This window comes from Triturus cristatus, chromosome 1_2 (genome assembly GCF_964204655.1).
Source record: "Triturus cristatus chromosome 1_2, aTriCri1.1, whole genome shotgun sequence".
NCBI classification, from domain to species: domain Eukaryota; kingdom Metazoa; phylum Chordata; class Amphibia; order Caudata; family Salamandridae; genus Triturus; species Triturus cristatus.
The window spans coordinates 1,162,529,973-1,162,549,434 of NC_140580.1; the positions used below are offsets into that span (position 1 = coordinate 1,162,529,973).

At 46.5% G+C, this 19,462-nt stretch overlaps 1 protein-coding gene across 1 annotated transcript in view; it reads right to left on the minus strand.

The window, feature by feature from the left end:
- The window catches only part of HMCN2 (hemicentin 2), a 769,579-nt gene that overhangs the window by 512,167 nt on the left and 237,950 nt on the right, over positions 1 to 19,462 (minus strand). The window contains exons 10-13 of the mRNA XM_085613971.1: positions 6,083 to 6,204; positions 4,412 to 4,684; positions 3,408 to 3,549; positions 3,197 to 3,321 (exon numbers count right to left, since the gene is read on the minus strand). Of these exons, the coding sequence (XP_085470097.1) occupies positions 3,197 to 3,321; positions 3,408 to 3,549; positions 4,412 to 4,684; positions 6,083 to 6,204 (662 nt within the window). The remainder of the gene's footprint in view (positions 1 to 3,196; positions 3,322 to 3,407; positions 3,550 to 4,411; positions 4,685 to 6,082; positions 6,205 to 19,462) is intronic.

A 19,462-nucleotide genomic window follows, 5' to 3' on the forward strand; every position in this document is an offset into this window, starting at 1 on the left:
CTGCTCCAATAGTGACAAGTCCATTGCATAGAACTATCGACTGTGGCATTGCTTTTCCGGCTTCTGTTGCATGCGTCCGTCAGCCCCTGACCATGGGTCAACAGGTGTAGCTTTCCTTTCACAATGAGCTTCGACCAGGGAGAAGCACGAGGTTCATACTGAGGAACGACTCATGGGGTGGCCGATGCGCTCCATTCCTTAGTGACACAGCCCAGGAGCGACCAGACCCAGCCATGATTGCCACATATTTGTACATCACAAATCTGACTTTGGTATGGACTTCTGGGGCTTTGGTGTGACGACATTGTGCATTATCGCGCAGCGCTGGGTTCTGTGCAGATTGGAGCTTGAGGCCTTCACATACAAGCCAGACTCAGAGGGAAGAGGAGCTGCCTTTAGAGGAACCTTTTACTGCTTTACGTAAAACATAAAACACATTAGCGAAAGACATACAGGCTTCGACAATGCCTCAGTAGTTAAAGTCTCACAGATAACAGAAAATAATGAATAACCTACATAAATACGAGCAAACTCATATGTTCATGTCTCACAAACAGAATAGTGAAACCGACACACACTTTACTCCTGTAGTAAATTACACCTGGTTGTAAATGCAGTAATGAATTGAATCATTGCATAACAAATATGAATAGTTGGATTGTTTTCATGAATGAAGCGTATGCAACTACTACCCCAGAACTCCACTGGACACATGTGCTTTGTGTCAAGCAGCAGGGCGCCCACACTAAATACTAGCAGCTGATGCAACGCCCCCTGTTCACAAGCACCCCAGAGCGCCTGCATTCTGAATCTCCTGCCACGTACCTTCTACTTGCAAGGGAAGACCTTACAGGAAAGATCCTCTCTGCCTACGGGAAGGTTTCTCAACCTGGCTGGGTGGGCGCCTCAGAGTGATATGCATTGTGTAGCCATGGAGGGATGTGCCAATTAGCTACGGTATCCTGTCCTTTTATCCTGGGTTGCAGTGTTTCATTTGCTGAATAAAATGTGTACCAGAGCTTGGTGGGACTGGCAGCAGTCTGTCAAACAAAGTTGATTCCCAGCAGCAAACTCTGCAAACCAAGAGGTTCCTGGCTTTAGTCAGTTTCCATGGATCCTGTTTTGGCCTTGCCCATCCTGCCACACACTTCCCTCTGGAGGCATACGCGCTCCAGCCATGTCCCCTTAGATTCCAGAAACGATTTGAACAGAATGCGTGTTTGTGGGGTCATTTAGCTATTAATTGCCACCGAAATTACAACTGGTTAATAGCTGAAACACAGCTAGTAGCCCCAATCTTTAACACATTAAATATTCACCCGTCAACAGTGAAGCATGAGCTGACAAAGTCTCCAGGTGTTCAAAATGTCTTTGAGAGGAGGCGGGGCCTAGAGTGCGCGTTTCATCAGTGAATAGGCGTTTGAGTACACACAGAATGTCCCGGTGCCATGCTTATGGAACTAAACCCTTACCATCATAGCTAGGCTATAGCTGGAGAGATGGCGTACCAATTAAGACTTGGCGACCATGGGAGAGAGAATCTCCAAACCCACTTGCACAAAGTTCAACTAGGAGAAAAAAGAGGCTGCTTGTTCTTGCACAGTGTTGCAACTGTGTTGAGGGAGGCGTCATGTTCATGGAGATCGCACTGCAGAGCAGCGTCCCAACAACAAACTACATTTCCAAGCCGGCCATGGGCTGCCTCGCTGTGGTGGCCATCTTGGATTTCTGGTATAACTCTCCTCGCGGCTCAAGGTATCTTTGCTGGTTAATTGTGATACTTCGTTGCTGCAACATCGGCCCTTACTACACAGATCTTGCATTCCTTTGCAAGAACTATAGTTTTCCTGTGGATTTGTATTTGAAGGACATTAGGAATACAGAGAAGCGTTCTAAAAGCGGTCATGTCGTGAAAACATACTTTGAATTAATTTGAATTTTTAACTCAAACTTTAAAAAAGATTATAGGACTGCTGTCTGCACTTAATATTATCATGTGAGGGAAGAGGAAAGACTCTAAAGTCAGAGCTATGGTTGCTCTATGAGTGCGTCTCTGTCAATGCATGAGGTATTCAGGGTTTCAAAAATGTTTACAATAGTTGCCCAGCTAGGAATGAAAGGATATTAATGTATGTTAATCACATGCAGAGGCACACAGGCCATGTAGAAACTGTAACTCATCTTCCCCTGAGATGCACAGTAAAGAAGGTTGAGCTCATTATCCTACTCACAGGTGTAGATGAACATATATTTCTCAGAGGTGGGTGGAACGTTTCATCCCGTCCAGGGAATTGGCAGAATTTGGCAACTCAGCATTACTCTTGCAAGGCGGAGTTACATTCAGATCCTGCCAATCACGAAATGGTGAATCTTTTTCCCCCAAAGCTGAAGAAATGCGAGCGAGATTTGGCATCCCTTAGTGTCATTTTTGAAAGCGGGTGGTTGCGGCGGTCGCGAGCAGTCGCAGTCAGAGGGCCGCTTCTCGAGTAGATTTGCTTCTGCCCGCGTAGATATTCTACTCAAGCAGCTGTTAAATCAACTTGAATGGCTGCACGCTCTTGCTCACCACATGGTGCCGTTCACGCGGATTTTTTTCTGCGCTACTCACGCTACTGGTGCTAAACTGCAGCGCAAGCAGCGTGACATGAATATTTCTGTCAGTTGAAGGAACTCTGCAGGAATCGCACAGAATTTTTATGTAACTCTGCGGAATTCCGTGGAGTGAACCTCCACGAGTTCCGCCCACCCCTAATATTTATAAACTTGTTTCCTGTTAGTTAAGTTTTCAGAAACAAAAAGTTCTACATTAGAATGCAAAGAGCTGGTTACACAAAGACAGCACTAAAGCATGTCTATTCAGAGTTACAGTAGGATTGTTATGGCCAGTTTCCTACAGATATCACTTAGTTCCATTAAACGACCCACCATGCCGTGGAGACCTCAGTGACTAGCAGAAGTGATGAGTCAGAGTGGTGGAGCTCAGTGTCTCTAGTTTCTTTCTTATGGCATTGCAGTTGCTACTACTGGCCCCCTTATTCTTCTGTATGTGGCACTGGTGGGGGGTGAGAGACAGAAGCCATTGGATCACAACTTAGTGCCCCCTATCACCTTTCTGCAAGCCCATCCCACTGACAACCTCATTGGTGAAAACTCCTCATCCCGCCCAGGGTCCACAATCCTAGAGGGGACAAGTTACCTGTGTAAATCAGTGTCACTGACTGCACATCCTCGCCAAACTCATTGATAGCATGGCAGCTGTAGTCCCCAGCATCCGCTGCTCTTGCGTCCCGAATGATTAGGGTTCCGTCATCAATGCGGTACCTAAAAAAACACACAACGTTACTAAGCACACACTGCTCATGCTGGCTTTCGCACACCTCCCAGAGACCCAGCTGCACTAATGGTACCGGTTGTCTTCATTCAGAACATCATCTCCTCGTCTCCAGGAGATTTCAGGTACAGGATGTCCCGAAGCCTCACAGTGGACTCGAACTTCCTCGCCCTGGGGCAAGCGGAGAGGGCTGGCATCAACAGTGGCCCGCGGTGCTTCTAAGACGTGAACAAACAAAAAAGATTTGTGAACATGTTTTGGACTAAACACCACCAGAGAAGTGGCTTCTCTTTGATATGTACTCACAGCAGAAGTCTTCATTCAGGTTGGAAGTATGTATGTATGTGTGTTCTTATATAGCGCTCGACTTACCCTTGGGCATCTCGGCGCTTGCATTGGGAACCCGTCCTGGCTTTTCCCTGTGAGATAACCCGTACTGGGCATCCCCAAGGTGAAAGCCAGGCATCCCGCCACGGGGGGGCCATAGTGGAGATTAAGCAAGCTATTGCCCAGAGTTGCAGAGTGTGAACCCATGATTCGAGTAGGCACCGAAGTGAGAATTATCGAGTCCGTGGACACTTGGGCTCAGACCCTGCCGCGTCGGGAATTGAACCCTGGTCCCGGGTCTGACCTCTGCTTCAGGGTATGCCTCCTCTAACCAGTGAGCCACACTTCTCCAAACATAATCTGTGCTCACTGCAAAGTGAACTCCTCAGAGCCCTTATTGACTAAGGTATAAGATTTCACTTCGAGTAAAGTTGGACGAAAGTTGGAAAAACTTCACCACACTTGGCCAAGGAGGAAGTTTCCAACTTCATCTTCAGAGTAATTACAAGTAAATACTTTGCACCCCCAGGCTAGTAAACACTAGTTGTTGCACGACCCCAAGCAAAGGCCTCAGGTTCAGCACTTGTGTTTGTTTTCAAACTCCACATCTCCCCACTAAGGTGCAGAGATGTGTATAGTTAACCAGATAGGCATACACTGTGTTCCTACTGAGACACAAAGGGCATCAGCAATCATTCTTCCCTCCCGCAGCCCTCTGATGGATCCACAGGTGAACCCTTGGCTCCTTCTCACCTTGGATAAAGACCCAGATGTGGCCTCGTGCTGTGCCATGGAGGTTGCTCGCCACACACTGGTACTCGCCGGCGTCCCCCACTTGGACATCCTGGATCTCTAGTGACAGGTTCCGCAGGGCCTTCACTCGCTGTGAGGTGGTGTCCATGGACCTCCCATTCCGGAGCCAGGTGAGGTTGTAGCGGACATCGCCCAGTATCTGGCAAGAGAGGACGACCCTCTCACCTGGTGATGCAGTGATGTTCTTGAGGGGGGGGATACTCGGAGGAGGCTCTGTGAAGAAGATCAGAGGGTCTGAGATGCTCCTCTCACCAGGCCAGGGCCTCTTCCCTAAATGTCAGATTAGCAAGGCTTCTTCAGTTCCTGTCTTAATGTCGTCTACAGTAATCTTGCCTCTTCACTTGCCCTCCTTCCTCATTGAATAGTTGGTATAGTCCATCAGTCCCCTCCCTCTTTGGTTGATGCCTTGATCTCTAATCTCACACTTGCTCTTGCTTCCCTACTCCCTCTTCACTCTTCAGGAAGTGTTGGGTGCACATCAATGCTCAATGGCAGAAAGTGATGCAGGTGACTCGACTGAACAACCACTAACAGGGATATCTGGGTGTGAACCTAACTAGACTCCTCTTTTGTAACACATGTGCAGGTATGGCTACACTATCACTAGCAGTCAGGTGTGTGTGGTATAAGTTGTACCTTTCATTGACCACGAGGTACAGGCATGTCTAAACTCACCTGCCTCTTACACCTATGTGTGAACATAGCCAGACACAACTTTCAGCAAAAATTAGGTGGTGAGCCAAACCCCAATGGAGCCAATGGTACACCAAGCGCCTGGCATGACTAGACTTACCTGTCACTGAGATGTAAGTGCCATAATGCCTAGACTCACCTGTCACTGAGTGGAGTGGGTGTGAATAGATTCAACTTTCATTAACAGGTAGTGCTGGAATGGCTAGACTCACCTGTCACTGACAGGTAGGTGCCCTAATGGCTAGACTCACCTGTCACTGACAGGTCATTGCTGACATGGCTAAACTCACTTGTCAATGACTGGTAGATGCCAGCATGACTAGATTCACCTGTCACTGACAGGTCGGTGCCGGCATGGCTAGACTTACCTGTCACTGACAGGTGGTGCCAGCATGACTGGATTCCCCTGTCACTGACAGGTAGTGCCGGCATGACTAGATTCACCTGTCACTGACAGGTCGGTGCCGGCATGGCTAGACTTACCTGTCACTGACAGGTGGTGCCAGCATGACTGGATTCCCCTGTCACTGACAGGTAGTGCTGGCATGGCTAGACTCACCTGTCACTGACAGGTGGTGCCGGCATGACTAGTTTCCCCTCTCACTGACAGGCAGTGCCAGCATGACTGGATTCCCCTGTCACTGACAGGTAGTGCCGGCATGACTAGATTCCCCTCTCACTGACAGGTGGTGCCGGCATGACAGGATTCCCCTGTCACTGACAGGTAGTGATAGATCCAATTTTCACTGCACAGGAAGTTGGTTCCACAGTTATTCGTAAGATGTATCATATCTACTGTGAGACTGGCTGCCATGCTTAAAAACACAGATAACTAAAGACATCCGATTACCTTTAAATATCTATCTCTACCTGCAGATGTCAGTGCCCAGGACTGACCTCATGATGGGCTCAACTCACCTGTTACTGACAGATAGGACCGGCCATGGCCAGCCCCGGCTCTGCTGAATGCAACACATTCATAAAGACCTTCATGTTTTCCAGAGACAGATGTGATTTCCCAAGTGAAGTTCCCTGATTCTCTGTAATAGAAAATAAATGAAAGAGAAAAAATAAATTGCCAGTCCTGTGTAATATTTAGAACCCAGAGTCCCACTCCGGAGCTGAAGTACCACCTCAGATCGAATGACCCACTCCAGAACTAGTGAAACTCAAAAAACCTAATGTCTTACTCTAGAAAGGACATAATACCCTAGGCTTAATGCCCCACTCCAGAACTGGTGTAACACCTAAGACCTAATGCCCAAACCCAGAACCGAAGTTATTGTAATTGTAGTTATATAGCGCTTACTACCCCTAACGAGGCGTCAAAGCATTTTATGGCGAGTAGCACACTACTCTGGAAACTAAAAGGATTAGTGGTGAATCAGTACAGGGAAATATGAGCGTAGTATTAGTATTGGGAGGTACGAGTTCATTTGAGCGGAGGACACATGAGTCTGTCAGTTGGATTGAATAGAGTAATGGAAGGATAGAAGAGGGAAGAGAACCCAGAAGTGTTAATTGGGAGATCACAGTAGCAAGTTGAGGTCTGGGATGAGCGAAGGAGAGATGGAGGAGGGAAGAGCCTGTAGAAAGGGATTAGAGATGAAGAGAATCAGAGTAGGAAACTGAGGTGTTGGATGAGTCAAAGAAGAGGTAACATGAGGGCGAATTTAGTAAGGTTGTTTCGAAGAACATAGTAGTAAGCTGATGTTTGGGGTGAGCCAGGAGGTGTAGAGAGGGAGGAGTCTAGGAAGGGTTACTTTGGAGATCATTGTAGTAGAAAGGGCTTGGAGTGAGAGAGAGTGAACATAGAGGATACATTGATAGAGGTGTAGGGTGATAGTAGGAGAGAGTACATCTTTCAAGAGAGTATTTTTTTCTTGTAGAATAGGACTAAAATAATAAATATATAGATACATGATTACACAGTAAGGAAATATATATGTAAGGAATATAATACATTGAGATCTGTGTGTTTTCTTTTGTGGAGTAGTGAGAGGGGATATTGATGCAGTGGTTTTCTGTGATCGATTAGTATGTGCAGTGCTGCTGGTGAGTGGTATTTGAATAGTACGGAGGTGGTGATTTCGTTTCGAGAAGAGTTTGTGGTGTGTAAGAGTGAATGGACAAGAGTTATGAGTGTTTGTGTTAGAGGTGGTCACTGCAATAGGTAATGTGAGCGGTGGAGCGGCGTGTAAGGATTGTATGGTTGTGTGTAATCGGTAAGAAGAGGAGGCGGGTGTTGGTTGATGGTGTGAAGGAAGGCTGAGTATAGGTTTTGTTATGATAAAAGGGGATCTGTTAGGAGCAAGTAGAGGACAGAGCTGGTGTTTTGTTTGAACAGGGAGTGTGTGTCTGGATGCATTAAAGTTATGTATAATGTGGCTTTGGGTTGGTGATGTGTTAGTGGAATAGGACAGAGTTGTGTTTTGTGTGAGAATACAGGTGCCATAGTGTTGTAGTTGGGATAGAATTGTGTGTAGGTGTGATTTTTTGGGTTTTGTGGTGGTTCAATACACATTGAAATCTGTATGAGGTTTGTTTGTGGCGCATGAGTAGAATGCTTTTGCTGATACTGTGTTTGGATGTTGGTGGATGTGGAGGGCTTAAGGTGGTAGCTCGTAAGTGAAAATTGAGCAGCATCTCTGGCCGAAGGCCCGACACAAACAGGCAACTTCCCTTGTCCTCTCCCGCCAGCTCAAACAGGCAACTGCCTTTGCCCTCTCCCCCAGCCCAAACAGGCAACTGCCCTTGTCCTCTCTGCCCTTAGCCTCGACGCCCAGGCTGAGATGCCCTGAGCCCTATGCTTAAAATTGCCATATTGGCCAATGGAACTCTAAGCCTAACACATCAGAACCCAAACCCTAAACCCTAGAGCTAATGGGAGACCTAGCACTATTAACCAATCACAGCCCTGGCCCTAACAGCCAATCAAAGCCAAAGCCCTAATCCCTAAATCCAATAGGAAACCCTGGACCTAGTAGCCAATCAGAACCCTAGCCCAAACAGCCTATGCAGCAACCCCTCTCACAACATGACCCACATAGAACAGCACTCAGCACTTGTAGACCGCACAGCTCCAAGCTTTTAGTTGACATCGGCAAAATTATTACACCACATCCATGCCATCTGAGCACACTCGAGCACCTACTACATCAGACCGGAAGTAATTCCACTACTAGGACTGTGGGACCTGCCCTGCTATTTACCCCAAAGCTTCAAGGACCGCTAAGCTTGTCGGCCAGGTTTTAATAATTGATGAAGACCTTGATCCGGCATTTCCTCTGGGCCACAACATTGGAGTGGAAAGACACTACTATGTAGGGTGTGTGATGTTTCGTCCGGTATCAGCTCCTAATGTACTCAAAGCTTGGTAACTTAAAGTGTTCATGTTGTCAACCTTAACGTTAAAGATTGGTCATTGAAAAAGGGCTTAGGGTGAGTATTGAGGCAGCATTGACACGGTATGACTGGTCCTCCGGAAGTGCTATTACTCATGGACCAAAGCAATAAAGCAAAAATGCATGTGAGGTGTCTGGCGACAGTCGTAATACTATTTAGCCATGTTTAGGTTGCCCCATCTATGGACCCTATCAGGTGTGTGGGATGGTTCTGTGGTGGCTGTCAAAGTGCAGACTGGCTGCGGGAAATGTCTTCACTTAGTCATCCTTTCTGTCCACCATATTAATTCCTTTTGCACTTGATGAGCAACAAACATTATATCATTCCAAAGGCCTTTTAACTGTGGCCGTTGCTTTGCCATCCACTCCTGTGCGGTTGCACATGTAATCTTGTGAGTGGAAAGACTGATGCCATCATCCGTAACCACTTCAGCCTGAAAGGGAGGACTGTGTTGATTGGAGATAAAGGAGGATTAGTTCTTGAGGTGCCAGAATCCTCTTACCGGGTGAAAACAAATTGGTTACTTACCAGTAGGAGTAGTGGGTGGGCTGGAATAGTCTTTGTTTTCTTGTGTGTTTGTTTTTTTCTGTTTTGGGCATCGTTGACCACCATTTGGTGCCAGGTACGTTCCCTGTGTGACTTCAGATGGCGCCCTGTTGGTCATGGTACGTGTTAGCCATCTTCGGATTCTTTTTTTCCTGCTTTGTTTGTAGATGGTACTTCCTGATAATTCTTATATATATATATACTGTGAGAAAGTGCCATCTTTCTTGCATGGTATGCCCCCACTTTTTGCTGAATTGCTGAATGTACTTTGACTGAGTGTGCCCTGGGCTCCTGCCAATGAGGTGCCCAGGGCCTATGTTCCTTCCCTAAAAACTGTGCTGAAACCTAAAACCCAAATTGGCAAACCCTGGCCACATGTCAGCCCCTGGTAAATGGTACACTAGGTACCCAGGGCCTTGTGACCAGGGAAGGCCTCTAAGGGCTGCAGCACTTATGGTGCCACCCTTAGAGGCCATGTACCCTGACACAAACACACTGCCCTGGCAGGCTGAGTGTCTGGGTATAGGACAAAACAGAGAGTCGACATGGCACACATCCCTGTGTACCATGCCCATCACCTACACTGTCATAGCATACATCAGCCACCCCTCTAGCTGGGTGCCCTATGCCAGCGGTGTGGGTATAGGAACATGAGCCCTGTGCCCCTACAGTACCCAGGTCCATTCCTGGGCACTGTAAGTGCAGTGCTGCCATTTAAGAGTACATGGTGCTGGGAGCTTCTCAAACATGAACTCCACAGCACCATAATGGCAACACTGAAGACTGAGAAGTTTGGTATCAAACTTCTCAGCACATTAAACCCACACTGATGCCAGTGCAGGATTTAATGTACAATGCACGACAGAGGGCATCTTAGAGATGCCCCCTGAACCTAACCTACAATCCACTTCTGGTCTGAAGGGCTGCCTAGGCTGCCACACAGCAAACATGTTGCTGGACCCCTGGGTAGGAGAGCCCCTGCTCTCCTGGGTCTGCAACAATGCACATCCTGGGCTAGGTGCTAGGTCTCCTCCCCCAGGATGGGCAGGGGGAAGCTTCAAAGGCATGCCGCCTTTGTGAGCTTCTCCAGGCCACTTGCTGTAATCAGTAACTGGCCCCTACCGGTTCTAAACCCCCACTCTGGCGGGAAGACTGGCCCGAAACCCCAAGGAAGGACAGGGGGTGTGCCAGCCTCTGCCAACCCCACCCCTCAGGTGGGGAGGCGAGGTGAAGCACATCTCCGGGCTCTCACCATCTTGAAGATGGGGAACCCTGCCCAATCAGGACTAGGCCACTGCCCCCCTCCTACAGGAGAGTGGCAGGATAGGGGGGTCGCGTGTAACAAGAGGGAGAGAGAGGACTAGTTAGCTAGTCCGAGTCCCCAAGGGTTTATATGTGATTAAACAAAGAGGACTAGCTTAAGTTGACCAAAGTGTTACAGTACTCAAATTAGTTCTGTCACGGGCACCTTGTTGGTGTATTCATGAAGCCCTCAACTCCCACTGAAAACCCTAACATCACAGGCCTGAGGACCAAATCCACCTTCACCCCGCCACCCTCCACAGTGCCCCCAGAGATCATGGCTGTTTACAATGATGTCGAGAACCTAGAACCAACCAACCACTTCAACAACCTGTCGAAGGAAGACAGAGAAACCATCCAGGAACTCAAAAACAATCCCTCCATCATAATAAAACCTGCCGACAAGGGAGGAGGCATTGTGCTCTTAGACAAGCAGGACTATGACACCGAATGCCGCCGACTACTGAGCGACCAAAGAAACTACAAGAAACTAGAACATGACCCAACCAACTCACTACAAGGCACTATTCAGGCCCTAGTGAATACCGCCCACCAGTCGGAACACATCTCCAAACAAGAAGCAGAGTACCTCTGCCCCCAAAAGATAAAAGTACCATACTTTTACACAGTACCGAAAATACATAAAGGTATTCTCCCCCCCCCGGGCAGACCTATAGTGTCTGGCATCAACTCCCTTCTGGAACCCCTCTCTCGCTATTGCAATTTCTTTCTTAACCCACTGGTCCAGCAAACACCCAGTTACATCAAGGACACCAAACACTTACTACAAGTCATCAACAACACTGAATTCAACCCAGAAACCCAACTCCTGGTGGGCCTGGATATTGAAAGCCTACCAGTATCCCCCAGGACGCCACCATCCAAGTCCTGAGACAGGTACTTATGGGGTCCCCATGGCCGCACCGCACACCCAGAGACTTCATCCTCCAATGTGCCACAATAGCACTAAAGGAAAACTATTTCGAGTATGAGGGAAGCCTGTACCTCCAAACCAACGGAACTTAAATGGGCAGCGTCTTCGCCCCCAGCGTGGCAGGACTCTATGTCCACCTCTTTGAGCAGACCCACATCACCCACAACACCAATCCCTATACCAGGAATATTCTCACATGGCGTCGATATATAGACGACATCCTTATGATCTGGCAGGGATCAGAAATAACTCTACAACTCTTCCTCACTTGGCTCAATGAAAGAGACCCATACCTGAAATTCACAAGCACCTCGAGTGCAAGCCACTTGGCATTCCTTGATCTGAACATATGGGCCAAAGATGGCCAACTGATCACTACCTCCTATTACAAGCCTACCTCAAGGAACTCACTCCTCCACTACACAAGTTTCCATCCCCGCCCTTTAAGGGAAAACTTACCATTTGGGCAATTTCTGCGTATACGCAGAAACTGCACTCAAGCAACCGACTACAAAATCAGTCGGCAGACCTGTCTAAGAAACTGGAGGAACGAGGCTACCCCCGGGCCATCATTAACAAAACCAAGAAAAGAGCCAGGAACCAAAATAGGGAGGCCCTCCTGGAAACTGTACCCAAGGACAAGAGTGACCAACCCATCACGTGTGTCACCACATTCAACACAGCCTCCAATGAGGTGGCGAAGCTCATACGCAGAAACTGGAAAATCCTAAACTCTGGACAACGACAATGGGAAACCCCTAATTTTGCCTACAAAAGGTGCAACAACCTGAAAGACCAACTCGTGAGCTCCCGCCCCAGACCCCTGACCAATAGAGAACCCAACACTATCCTGAATGCGTGGTGCCTGCCTAAAATCTCTGGACATTATCCATGCAATGACTGTAGCGTGTGCCATCTTACCAGCCATACAAAAACATTGATACTAGAACCAGACAAAGTGTGGACTCAACGCAGCCACACAAACTGTAATTCACGTAACGTGATCTACCTACTTACCTGCAGCTGCGGCCCCCGATACATCGGTATGACCGCCCGCAAAATAAGAACTAGAGTCACAGAACACAGGAGCACAATCAGGTGCAAGAAGAACATTAGTAAACTGACCAGTCATTTCAACACCCAGGGACACACTCCCAATGACCTGACCTGGACCATCATCGAACAACTACCGGAACTGGCAGTGGATAATGAGAAGAAATTACTCAGCAAGGAACAACGTTGGATATATCGCCTATCCACCCAAACCAATGGCCTCAACGACGCCATACCGTGGAATTCAGTCACACCCTAGACCTACACTAGTCACAATTACCTCGCCTGTGTACAGTGGTCAGTCCCCCGTGCCATAGTCCCTCTGTACATAGACATAGATCATGCTCCCCCTTGTGTGTACCACTAGGCTGCCATTATCATGGGCACATGCTTCAACCCCCCTAATACTGACATGTCAACTTTAGCGCGCAGCGCCTAGCAGCGCATACGCATTTAGCAGTGATTAACGGGCCGAACCACTCTGGGAGGCGGCGCGTCCCACAGGCATGTTTCCCCAATATTAGCGCATACATAGCCAACGCTGATCCCTTCGTGCCTGCGCAGATAAGACCACGCCACACCTAACACGGGTGTTGCCCCTTTCCCCGTACCAACGGCGGCATATTTTAGTTGCTACATGTACCTTAACGCAATCGCGCTATCATACTGAGCATATGCAAAAGACTAGAGTACAAATCACCTGCATTATAATCACGCATTCATACTGAGCATGTGCGAGAAACTAGTGTGCAAATCATGAGGATGAGCAGCAACATAGCAATCACGCTGATATACTGAGCATGCACGAGAGACTAGTGTGCAAACCACGAGCATGAGCAGCAACAACACAAAGGGGTAGTCCTTCCACCCTTACTATTCCCACAGGTGCTCTTCATTACCTTGTTAACCATAGTATAAAAAGCCCACACGCCGACAGGCTCACTCTACCGGAGGACGACGGCGGGACAACAGGTATAAGGCAGGCACTGACCAGAAAGACTGTGAGTATGACAAACCTGACAAGCCTACAAACAACAAACTGGGTAAGTGCTTCTTTCCTCACAGGTCCCTAACCCCTACAGCCTATCTCTTTTTCTCCCATAGGGTCATCCCCTTACCGCTTCCCTCCAGGAAGCCTTGGCTAATAACCCAAAGCGTAAGAACAATTTTCTTGCGCCCTGCCACACTAAGTCAACTCCTTTCAGTGTGATTTCCGTGTTTTAGCCACACCACGCTCCTAATTAGTCGCGTATTTTCACTCTAATGGCACCACCAGTACCATCACACCCAGCCGACTATAGTCCTCTCACCTTGCACTATAGATCCGGCCACCTAAGCATTGTTGACCCTATGTCTAAATTGACTACTGACTCTCTCTGTAAATGTTTTGTCACTGTTCTTAATGTTTGTTTGTACAGATATGCATGAGAAGGGAATCCCCCTCTCACAAATAGAAAAACGCCTTAGTGAGTGTATCACATAGTCTGTACCACAACACTAAGTCTGTTTTATTTCACCACACTTTTTAAAAAAAAACGGTCCTGAGGAAAGCCAGAACACTCTAAGGCACTGGCTGAAACATGTCGACCATCTGAAGGACGCAGGGGGCAGTAACTCGCCACCCTCACGCGTCCTGTAGCCTTACTTTTAGCCGCTGGTGACGGCCCAGTTATTAAAATTTAATTTACCCTCAGGTACTGGGACCACCACCAAGCCGTTTTAAATCACAACTCACCCAACCTCACTGCACTCTCAGCAATATACCAGCTCCGCTGTAATCAGGCGTCGTAGCACACCCGGGACATACTAGGTGTCACAGGGTGGGCCCGATGATGAAGCATGCCACCAACTAGGTTGGTGGGTGAGGGCTTCATGAATACACCATCAAGGTGCCCGTGACAGAACTAATTTGAGTACTGTAACACTTTGGTCAACTTAAGCTAGTCCTCTTTGTTTAATCACAGGATAGGGGGGTCGCCACCCCAGGACAGGGACCCAGTGGTCCCTGCCCTTTACCTACCTGTAACGCCCCTAAATGTAGTATTTAGGGGCACCCTGAACCTTCCTTAGATCCAGATTCTGAAACAGCAAAGAAGATCAAGAAATAAGAAGCCCTGCTGTGCAGCTGCTAACAAGAGGAAGACACCAACTGCTTTGGCCCCAGCCCTACCGGCCTGTCGACCCTCGAACCTGCTAAATCCCGGCATCTCCTGTGGCCAGCAACCTCACAAACCTCGGAGGACCTGGCTACCTTGTGACTCTGAGCATCTGGGACTCCCACGGGCAGTGGTACTGCTCAAAGCAAGTAACTGACCTCTGGCATCAGCCAGGAACTGCGAACCCTGCACACTCTGCACCCGCCAAGCCTGGCCTGTGCTGGAGTGGACAAAGACCACGAGGACGTCCCCCCGGCGACTGTGACCCCAAATCCAGCACCCAAGGACCCACCTCGATTCTCCTGACGATGCCTGCAGCCTCAGAACCAGGGACCCCCCAACCCGGGATCAACAGAGGGTAAGATTTACCGACACCAAAAGGCACCCCTGCACCCGGCGCCCTTCAGCCCCCTGTGCCCAACTCCTGTGTGCCTACCTATCCTTCAACTACCCAACTTACCTCTCGAAGTGGTGGTCACACCTGAAGAATCTTCGTCCCCGAGCTTGCAGCCTTTGTTCGTTCTTGAGCTTTTCCATTGCAATCCATTGAGCGCCCGATGGCTCAAAAGCACCCTGCACCCAGCCGCCCGAGTGGCCCTGGCAGTACAACTTCTACTCTAACCTACTTCCCCATTTGCCCTGAGCAAGTGACCAGGAGCCCAGTGTGAGAAAGTGCCATCTTTCTTGCATGGTATGCCCCCACTTTTTGCTGAACTGCTGAATGTACTTTGACTGAGTGTGCCCTGGACTCCTGCCAATCAGGTGCCCAGGGCCTATGTTCCTTCCCTAAAAACACAAAACACAAATTGGCAAACCCTGGCCACATGTCAGCCCCTGGTAAATGGTACCCTAGGTACCCAGGGCCTTGCGACCAGGGAAGGCCTCTAAGGGCTGCAGCACTCATTGTGCCACCCTTAGAGGCCCTGTACCCTTACACACACACACTGCCCTTGCAGGCTGGGTGTCTGGGTGCAAGAAAAAAAAAAGAGTCGACATGGCACACATCCCTCTGTGCCATGCCCACCACCTACACTGCCATGGCATACATCAGCCACCCCTCTAGCTGGGTGCCCTATGCCAATGGTGTGGGCACATGAGCAGGAGCCCTGTGCCCCTACAGTACCCAGGTCCATTCCTGGGCACTGTAAGTGCAGTGCTGCCATTTAAGAGTACATGGTGGTGAGAGCTCGTCAAACATAGCACCATAATGGCAACACTGAAGACTGAGAAGTTTGGTATCAAACACAGCACCATAATGGCAACACTGAAAACTGAGAAGTTTGGTATCAAACTTCTCAGCACATTAAACCCACACTGATGCCAGTGTGGGATTTAATGTACCAAGCACCCCAGAGGGCATCTTAGAGATGCCCCCTAAAACCTAAACTACAATCCACGTCTGTTCTGAGGCTGCCTAGGCTGCCACACAGCAGACATGTTGCTGGACCCCTGGGTAGGAAAACCCCTGTTCTCCTGGGCCTGCAACATGGCACATCCTGGGCGAGGTGCTAAATCTCCTCCCCCAGGATGGGCAGGGGGAAGCTTCAAAGGCATGCCGCCTCTGTGTGCAAGTAGTTTAATGCACTAGTATTAAATACACTAGTATTTTATCCCATAGATCTGCATCAGCAAGTAGTTTAATACACTAGTATTTTATCCCACAGCTCTGCATCAGCAAGTAGTTTAATGCACTAGTATTTTATCCCACAGCTCTGCATCAGCAAGTAGTTTAATTAACTAGTATTTCATCCCATAGCTCAGCATCAGCAAGTAGTTTAATAAACTAGTATTTTATCGCATAGCTCTGCATCAGCTAGTAGTTTAATACACTAGTATTTTATCCCATAGCTTGGCATCAGCAAGTAGTTTAATACACTAGTATTTTATCCCATAGCTCTGTATTAGCAAGTAGTTTAATGTACTAGTATTTTATCGCATAGCTCTGCATCAGCAAGTAGTTTAATGCACTAGAATTTTATCCTACAGCGCGGCATCAGCAAGTAGTTTAATGTACTAGTATTAAATACACTAGTATTTTATCCCACAGCTCTGCATCAGCAAGTAGTTTAATACACTAGTATTTTATCCCATAGATCTGCATCAGCAAGTAGTTTAATACACTAGTATTTTATCCCACAGCTCTGCATCAGCAAGTAGTTTAATTAACTAGTATTTCATCCCATAGCTCAGCATCAGCAAGTAGTTTAATAAACTAGTATTTTATCGCATAGCTCTGCATCAGCAAGTAGTTTAATACACTAGTATTTTATCCCACAGCTCTGCATCAGCAAGTAGTTTAATAGACTAGTATTTTATCCCATAGCTCTGCATCAGCAAGTAGTTTAATACACTTGTATTATATCCCATAGCTCGGCATCAGCAAGTAGTTTAATACACTAGTATTTTATCCCATAGCTCTGTATTAGCAAGTAGTTTAATGCACTAGTATTTTATCGCATAGCTCTGCATAAGCAAGTAGTTTAATGAACTAGAATTTTAATCCACAGCGCGGCATCAGCAAGTAGTTTAATGCACTAGTATTAAATACACTAGTATTTTATCCCACAGCTCTGCATCAGCAAGTAGTTTAATACACTAGTATTTTATCCCATAGATCTGCATCAGCAAGTAGTTTAATACACTAGTATTTTATCCCACAGCTCTGCATCAGCAAGTAGTTTAATCCACTAGTATTTTATCCCATAGCTCTGCATCAGCAAGTAGTTTAATGCACTAGTATTTTATCCCATAGCTCTGCATCAGCAAGTAGTTTAATACACTAGTATTTTATCCCATAGCTCTGCATCAGCAAGTAGTTTAATACACTAGTATTTTATCCCATAGCACGGCATCAGAAAATACTTTAATACACTAGTATTTTATCGCATAGCTCTGCATCAGCAAGTAGTTTGATGCACTAGTATTTTATCCCATAGCTCTGTATCAGAAAGTAGTTTAATACACTAATATTTTATCCCACAGCGCGGCATCAGCAAGTAGTTTAATGCACTAGTATTAAATACACTAGTATTTTATGCCACAGCTCTGCATCAGCATGTAGTTTAATACACTAGTATTTTATCCCACAGCTCTGCATCAGCAAGTAGTTTAATACACTAGTATTTTATCCCATAGCTCTGTATTAGCAAGTAGTTTAATGCACTAGTATTTTATCGCATAGCTCTGCATCAGCAAGTAGTTTAATGCACTAGAATTTTATCCCACAGCGCGGCATCAGCAAGTAGTTTAATACACTAGTATTTTATCCCATAGCTCTGTATTAGCAAGTAGTTTAATGCACTAGTATTTTATCGCATAGCTCTGCATCAGCAAGTAGTTTAATGCACTAGCATTTTATCCCATAGCTCTGCATCAGCAAGTAGTTTAATACACTAGTATTTTATCCCATGGCACTGCATCAGAAAGTAGTTTAACACACCAGTATTTTATCCCATAGCTCTGTATCAGCAAGTAGTTTAATACACTAGTATTTTATCCCACAGCTCTGCATCGGCAAGTAGTTTAATGCACTAGTATTTTATCCCATAGCTCTGTATACCCAAGTAGTTTAATACACTAGTATTTTATCCCACAGCGCGGCATCAGCAAGTAGTTTAATACACTAGTATTTGATCCCACAGACCTGCATCAGCAAGTAGTTTATTACACTAGTATTTTATCCCATAGCTCTGTATCAGCAAGTAGTTTAATACGCTAGTATTTTATCCCACAGCTCTGCATCAGCAAGTAGTTTAATACACTAGTATTTTATCCCACAGCTCTGCATCAGCAAGTAGTTTAATACACTAGTATTTTATCCCACAGCTCTGCATCAGCAAGTAGTTTAATACACTAGTATTTTATCCCACAGCGCGGCATCAGCAAGTAGTTTAATGCACTAGTATTTTATCCCACAGCGCGGCATCAGCAAGTAGTTTAATACACTAGCATTTCATCCCACAGCTCTGCATCAGCAAGTAGTTTAATACACTAGTATTTTATCCCATAGCTCTGCATCAGCAAGTAGTTTAATGCACTAGTATTTTATCCCATAGCTCTTCATCAGCAAGTAGTTTAATACACTAGTATCTTATCCCATAGCTCTGCATGAGCAAGTAGTTTAATACACTAGTATTTTATCCCACAGCTCTGAATCAGCAAGTAGTTTAATACACTAGTATTTTATCCCACAGCTCTGAATCAGCAAGTAGCTTAATAAACTAGTATTTTATCCCATAGCTCTGCATCAGCAAGTAATTTAATAAACTAGTATTTTATCCCACAGCTCTGCATCAGCAAGTAGTTTAATACACTAGTATTTTATCCCATAGATCTGCATCAGCAAGTAGTTTAATACACTAGTATTTTATCCCACAGCTCTGCATCAGCAAGTAGTTTAATTAACTAGTATTTCATCCCATAGCTCAGCATCAGCAAGTAGTTTAATAAACTAGTATTTTATCGCATAGCTCTGCATCAGCAAGTAGTTTAATACACTAGTATTTTATCCCACAGCTCTGCATCAGCAAGTAGTTTAATAGACTAGTATTTTATCCCATAGCTCTGCATCAGCAAGTAGTTTAATACACTGGTATTCTATCCCATAGCTCGGCATCAGCAAGTAGTTTAATACACTACTATTTTATCCCACAGCTCTGTATCAGCCAGTAGTTTAATACACTAGTATTCTATCCCATAGCTCGGCATCAGCAAGTAGTTTAATATACTAGTATTTTATCCCATAACTCGACATCAGCAAGTAGATAATAAACTAGTATTTTATCTAATAGCTCTGCATCAGCTAGTAGTTTAATACACTAGTATTTCATCAAATAGCTTTGTATCAGCAAGTAGTTTAATACACTAGTATTTTATCCCATAGCTCTGCATCAGCTAGTAGTT